This window comes from Lampetra planeri, chromosome 28 (assembly GCF_965212315.1).
Source record: "Lampetra planeri chromosome 28, kcLamPlan1.2.h2, whole genome shotgun sequence".
Taxonomy (NCBI): Eukaryota; Metazoa; Chordata; class Hyperoartia; order Petromyzontiformes; family Petromyzontidae; genus Lampetra; species Lampetra planeri.
In genome coordinates this window covers 9,967,248-9,974,821 of record NC_136134.1, presented here as the reverse complement: position 1 = coordinate 9,974,821, position 7,574 = coordinate 9,967,248, and the positions used below count along the sequence as shown (strand labels likewise).

General features: G+C 45.6%; 1 protein-coding gene across 1 annotated transcript in view; it reads right to left on the bottom strand.

The window, feature by feature from the left end:
* Positions 1-2,442: 2,442 nt before the first annotated feature.
* Positions 2,443-7,574, bottom strand: part of LOC144728418 (putative G-protein coupled receptor 162) — a 45,051-nt gene continuing 39,919 nt past the window's right edge. Inside the window, exon 5 of the mRNA XM_078607848.1 lies at positions 2,443-7,056. Coding sequence (XP_078463974.1) covers positions 6,343-7,056 — 714 coding nt within the window. The 3' untranslated portion in view covers positions 2,443-6,342. The remainder of the gene's footprint in view (positions 7,057-7,574) is intronic.

Below are 7,574 nucleotides of genomic sequence, written 5' to 3'. Positions count from 1 at the left end.
AGGACAGCTGTTGTTAATATTCGTGTATAAATGCTAATATTGTAGTGTCAAATATATAGTGCTGACTGTCTAGTTATAACGTACCACGAACTCTTTTCGGGTTTTGCATAAAAAAGAGAGTGATTAGCAAATTTGATACGAAATAAATGAAACCTAAACGACAGTTAGGGCGTTTGTTGGCGTTGTATAATTTTTATTCCAATACAACCTTGCGTGGACTCTCTGTGCCTCGTCATTGTTATTGTTTGTGCTGTTCAATTGTTTATCCCAACTTTGTAAACCAGGGTCAATCGTAAGGCACAGAACATACGTACAAAAAGGTACACTCACAACACTACCTTTCTTTGTACGGCTGATGTAGATGCAGAGCAAGAACTACAATTTCACATTCAGATGGTCAAGACAGATTTCCGTGTCAGGAGCAGCGAAGTGTATCGCTGTGATGTCTTCGTTATTTGCGGGTCGGGCATTGTGTCATTATAGCCGCTAGAGGGAGCACTAGAGTAGAGGGCATTTGGGCGAAGGGGTCTTAACGTTATAGCCTGTCCGAGATTGACCCGAAAATACGTGAATTGGCATGTGTCCGCGTCTTATGGATTGATTTGTAACACGATTTGCTACCAGTATTGTGTTGTGCAGTGTTCTGACAGACGCAGGCTGATTTACAAATGTATGTCTAGCTGTGGAATAATATGGATACAAAACGACCTGTACGTGTCCAAAAGAGGTGGCTATAGGCCCCAAGGAAAATTTCACCACCTAAAAAATCATTACAGGCATATAATGCTGCCTGTTAACTCAAGCCAGCCCCACGAAAGATGGCGTTAAACGTTCAGCACTCAAGACGTCCCCACGTAAGATGGTCGTCAAATGTTCAACACGCTTAAGACAATCTAGGTTTTTTTGGGTTAGATCGCGTAAATATATAAATGTGTCGTTAAACCCGCCACCACCCGACACAGCCAACTAGTAAGGTTTGTCACGTAAACAGAACATGCCGATTCGTTACGAGTACAGCACATCGGTGTGATGGAGAGTAAATCCACAATATTTACAATCGGAGTACGATGTTTCGCCAGTACATTACAACAAGCTTCATCAGGCAACAGCCAGATTTGTGAAGAACTCCTCCTGTTTCGCTCCTGAAATAGAGGGGTAGATGTGACGTCGTCACTTGTAAGCCCACTCACGTGCGAAGTCCAGAGAGAGGAGGGGGGGGGTTTAATGAATGTATATACATTACAATGCGTAGTCATTACCTGTTGGGATAGTCATATGGTAACCAACGTACATGATGCATGCAAATTGTTCCTGCACATCAGCAGCAAAATCAAACGAGCAGACAATTCGTCTGACTCGCATGTGCACTTGTTCTTCCACACAATAATTTATTCGAAGTCTTTTTTTTTTACACATTCCATCAGCCAAACGGGCAATAATTGCATAATTTCGGCAGCATTTGTTTAACAACAACAACAAAACTCTGGTTCCGATTATTAAGTGGGGCTCATCAGCGAAGTCTCGCGTGAATATTTGTATTATATAAATAATTTTGTATTACTTTATTATTTCCCTTCTACGTGACTTTACCGAAAGAACCAAGAATATAGTGACGAATTGTCAAGTTCAGTTTACGTGACAACCCTTGCTCGTTGGCTGTGTCGGGTAGTGGCGGGTTTGAACGACACATTTCTATATTTACACGATCTAACCCCAAAATAAAAACTCTTAGGCATGTATTTGATGGCGAAGTCTGCTGCCCGACCCCAAAGCAAATTTCTTACGGTATATTCTTAGGTTTTTTCGGTAAAGTCACGTAGGTAAAAAAATTAAATTAATAAAAGTAAACTAAAAATAAAATACTTTTTATTATTTTTTTTTTACCTACGTGACTTTACTGAAAAACCTAAGAATATGAATCCTTGCAGTCACGAAAGCTTAAAATCTAGAATTCTTACGGTATCTATAATTAACAAAAAAAATAAACACATTGGTGACGGCGGCGTTGGGGGGTATATTTTACGCACACGCTTTCACGACGACGATGCCGAATGCGTTAATTCCTGCTCAATTGCTGCTCGATCAGCCAGTGCACGTGTCGTCTTAGCGGGACACCTTGCAAGCGGCCAATCAGTGCCGTGCTTCATGAATGATTTTCGTCCGTCAGTTTTCGGTGGCTCGCCCCGCGTTTATTTTGTCTCTGTGCGGTAAGTTAACATTTAATCTTGGAGCGACGGCATCAGCGTGCGAGGCCAAACACGCCGCACGAATGCAAAGCCGCACATATTTGTTCCTGTGCAGCGTTTGTCTTCTTCTGCTTAACACAGAGAGACACGCATTACATAAATGGGCCACTGATTTGCCATGCAAAGTTTTAACAGGGTCATCATTGCAAAACTGGACTCGAGTAAGAACACAACGATTGATGCTGCTGAGAGCAGAAACGGGCATACTTTTTTTATTCGTTTGAAGGAGAGGGGGGGGGAAATGTGTTTTCAAATATTGTTTTCTGCTGCAAAAAGAGACGAGCACGTTGACCCAATGTACAGTCATCCAACCCACGTTATAACAACAACAACAACAAAAACAACAAATTAAAATAACGACGATGATATTGATCATAATAGTAACGAATTTTTGAATCACAAGACAAGGCAGTTGTTGAGTTCAGAAGGGAAGATAGCGGAATTTTTTTTTTTCATTTCAAATTGGAAATTCACCAATACAATTAACACAATACGGGACGTCAACTTAAAGCACATAATGGTATTTAAAACGTTTATTATCAAAGCACACAACCTTCAGCTACAGAACACCTGAAACATCGGTAACATATCAATAGGACCAGTCACATCATTGTAACGGTCGCAGCCGCTTGCACGCATGCCCCCCACCCCCCCCCCCGGGACACGAGTCATCATCGCTTGAACCGACGCCCCGAAAAGCCAAACCCCAGCAAGCGCACAGGCGAAAGGGCGCGGGTATCGGGGCGAAAACACGAAACACGTGCGGAACGTTGTCGCAGGTGTGCACTTCCACGGGATAAGACACTGGATTTGGCGTCGGATCGTGAACCGAAAGGATTATCGTGGACCAATGGCGGAGCACTATCACAGAACTCGATCGTTCAAGGTCGCAAGAACAAATCACTGGGGGTTTTCATGGAGTGCACCGATGTTGTGAGCTCGACGTCACCATCTGTTGCGGGTTATATTTTTTGTCGCTTGGTGTTTTTCTTCCTGCACGGCGTTGCTTAGCTGTGTCAGGAAGACGAGTGGAACGCCGCGGGGAACTGAAATGCATGCCTCGTGTGCATGGACGGCCTTGTGCGTCTTGTACGCTCGTGGGAAAACGAGGTCTCCAGTCTCTTTAGGTGGTGTTGTGTGACCCGAGTGTGGAAGAAAGAGAGCACAGAGGCAATGGTGCCTACACGAGTGGTCAGTGCGTGACCAAACTTCCTGGCCTTCCGAACCAAAATATTCACAAGACCCGATCGCCACAAAACAACAACGGTGGTCACAGCCAGTTCACTCGTGCGCTGGTTGGCTGCGGAGTTTTTCATTTAAAAAAAAATCTACATTAGCACCCCACAAAGAACTCATTATGTCTGGCTCGGCCGCCACAGGCACAAGTGCCTCGTGCTAGTCGCAATTCTGCAGGTTTCCTGTTTCAAATGAAGTTAAAATTGAAAAGTAAAAAATATATATATACACATGAACGTCTCCATCGAGCAGCACTTGGAAGTGCCCAGCCGCGGTTTGGCCATCCCTGGACATGTGGAGATCTGACCCCTGGTCATAAGGTGCCAGTAACGTGGGCTTGTTAATGAACGTGTAACAATGAACTCTTAATGTAGATTCGGGATCATGATTTAACCAAATGAAGGTTTTTTTTGTCTCGTTTTTACTGCCCCGTTTGCATTATTTGAATTTTTGTCTTGTCTCCGTACAGTTTTGTTCACTCAGCCTTGATGTAACCGCATGTAGTATTACATAAATGGTCAACAATGGAGTCACACAAGTAGGAATCTATGCACGTGTTGTGAGCACAATGATACATTTAAAGTTATTGATGCATCGTTACGTTCCCAATCGTTAAGCTTTTATCAGAGCACTTCATTGCAGTGTTTAAACCATCTTTTTAAAATGCGCTCTTTTGTATGAGATAATACAATTGACTAACCACTTAAGTACAATTTATGTAATGTTTTTCTTGGCTGCAGTACTATGCAATTCATTCATGAATACGAGTAGATTTCCCATTGGATTATAAATGTTTTAAGGTATCATATTTTAGAACCGCATGCCGACATGCCCATCTCCATATATTCATACCACATTTGTAAATAAATCCTGGCCTTTTTAGAATTAATATCGTAATAAAGTCATCGACAATAATGCTTTTCAGCTCTTTGTCAATCCACTGTTTCGATGAAGGCCTTCCCACACAGTGTTAGTCATGAGGGGTCGTTTGACCATACTTCACCACGTTGGTCAGTGCGGATTGGTGAAGGGGATGTTTGGTTAGCAGGGGAGGATTGCCACGTCTGCTTCAGATATTCAGATATAAATCACCACGATGTTATCTGTAGCTGGGAACTAAACCGGAGTACTCGAGTATCGGGATTTATCGCAGTACGCTGTGCTCACCACTGCAACCCTGGTCCCCCAGACAGGAAATTTAATACAGTACAAGGAGATGGAAAGACTTTTTTCGTGGCATTTAAGCGTAGCTCGGGTTGAATTGCAGAGCTGCGCCTAAGGCTATGGCCACTATGAGCTTGCTTGCCAATCGTTTCAATATTTACAGTTAGTTAAAAAAACGGCAAAATGAACCCTTTCATAATACAAGATCAAAATCACCCTTTTAAATGTTTCCAATCATCAGATCTCAACAGCTAAGCAGGTCTGAGTCTGTGTTTAGTACTTGGGTGGACGGGAGACTGCCTTGGAATACCAAGTGTTGTATGCTGGTGTTGAGAGGTGGCCAGGAAATGGCAGTGCAGAAATGGATTCTTTAATCTGCGAGGTGTTACCCGATTCAAAAATATGCGTTGGGTTATTCTGGGGGAGTTGGGTTTCCTCCCACACGAAGCCAACCCCTCTCATGGAGTTGGCCAAACCATCTCAATGTAGCAGGACCCTCCCAAGAAGAGTCTTGAGACTCAGTGAGGCTCTCCTGGTGAAGTAAAGGGCATTGCTATTATTAATATCATAAACGTAACCCACAATTCGCTCTGCATTAAATCGACCAACATGCTTCGCAATATTTCGCCTTTATGGCATTTAACATCATGTCCATAGAGAAAGTGCTTCCTTCGGAAAATAAAATCAATTGACGATGTGCTTAAATAAAAAATCAAATGTGAATATCGGCAACCTTTGTGTGACAAATGGACAACTCTGTTTTAATGGACCATTAAAGTAAGGCTCTCCTAGTGACCCTTCACCACCACTAGATGGAGACTCGCTTGTATCGGAGGAAACATCTGTCCTTTGTTTTTCCTTGCAAATCATCACGGCTCAACTATTAAATGGTTCCCTTCTTGATATTCAGCACATCAGCACCTGTGGCTGCAAAATACACGCAACATGCTTCATGCAAGTAAGAAAAGTCCTCGCAGCAACACGAGCCTTGTTACGCGTTCATCTCAAACCTCGAACCTCGCCGCTGTTGTACAAGAGGGCGCAAGACAACTGTGAAATTATTTTGCACTTCTCTTATCGGTCCCAACAGTGATCAAAAGATGGCTCATGCCTATAACACCAGTCAACCCGGGAACAGTTGTTATGCAGGCCACACGCTGCTAATGAGACTCAGCAAAGTCAAAACCAGTCCAGGATTATGCCCCTTCAAACAAATACTGCTGCAAAACGTTGGTCCTTTATGCCCATTGGTGATGGACAAACTAAGTGCGATTCTGTTTCGATGATGAAACAGACCCTTTTCTCTTCATGTGTTTGTTCTATTTGATTATTCTCTGCTGTTGAATGCGTCTTACTCTTTTTTTATTGTCCTGATCTGTATTCAGGGCTTTTTTTCTCTCATCACCATCCATGGTTTTTAATTACAGTCACAGTAGTAGTAGTAGTATCGTGAGTACTGCAATCTTATCAATCGGCAAAGATACACATTTATTCAATGGCTTATCAATAAAACCCTCAAGACTGGGTTTTCCAAAAAAGCTGTTATGTTTCAACAGTCCAATCTGCCTCCACACTCACAATCTCGGTGGAAAATCTCACACGAGGCCATGGAGGGACCTCGGAGCTCCACCCCGAGAGCCTGATCTTGGAAAACCAAGTGCGTTTCTCAGTGCCCACGCAATTCCAACGCACATTGTCACTGAGTTACACCGTTCTGCGTGGAAATATTGATTCTTCTCATGGTCGAGCATTTGTCCCAGCAGCAGCTGTCTGCGGCACCGTGGTCTCCGCACTTCATCTGCGCTGCCGCCATCTCCGCGTCCTCCGCATCCCGATTACCACCGTCGCCGCCAATGTCAAAGGTCCCTCCAGACACGACAAACAGTTCGCAGTCGGGCAGGCCGCGCGCCCCCTTGGACGGCGTGCCGTGCCTTGGCACAGGCGTGCTGGTGCGCGGGCCGCCGCCTCTTGGCGTGGAGGAGTGGGCCGGGCTCGGGCAGGGGCTCACCATCGGCGTCTCGTCGATGTAGCTGATGATCTCGTCGAGCGTGAAGAAGCGGCTGCTGCCGCTGTCGCCATCGCCTTCGTCCAGGCTCATGGTCTTGACGACGACGGGACGCAGCGTGGCCGTCACGCCGCCCTCCGAGCGCCGCCTGCGCCCTGCGTAGTTGGCGGGGCGCCCGTCTGGAGCCGATCCCGAGGTCGAGATCTGCCCGGCGCTGCTGCTTACTCCGATGCTGCCGCCACCGCCGCCGCCGCCTAATCTCTTGCGGTAGTGCTTGGGCGAGGCGTGCTGCTGCAGCCCGGCGGAGGAGTCGTCTGTGGGCCCGCGAAGCTTGCTGCCGCTGGACGAGCCCACGGGCCAGCACATGTCCCCGTCGTCGTGCGAGCAGCGCCTCGTGTGCGGCAGCTGGAAGAGAAAATCGCACACGAGTTAGGAAACGAGGGATCGCACCCCTGAGCTGGTCCGTGTCAGCGATGGGCCGAGACGTCGAGCTAATAAAAAAAATATGTCAGATTAAATTTTTTTTTTTTACAGATGCTGGGCACATGTCCAAAAGTCCAAGTGCCAAGCAGCGAGCAGCGAGCAACATTCTTGCATGTGTAATAGTAACGGTTAATCCGCTTCTTGAATTGAGCAAGGTAACTGTAAGAGATTTGGAAGAGAGGCGATGGGAAGAAAGTCTAAAGTGGAGCCCTGCGAGGAAAGATGCAGGAATATGAGTGTCTGGACCTACAGTTTGGTGAGTGGGTGAGTGACTGAGTGGGTGAGTGAGTGTCTTGTTTTTTACCTGCAGTGTGGTGGTTAATCACAGTACAAATGAGACGAAATAGTCAGTGTGCTCGACCGATTCCACGTAATTGGGTGGAGGGAATCAATGAGTGAAGTTCATGGGAACGAGAAGTGATAACGAGGCGACTGATTTA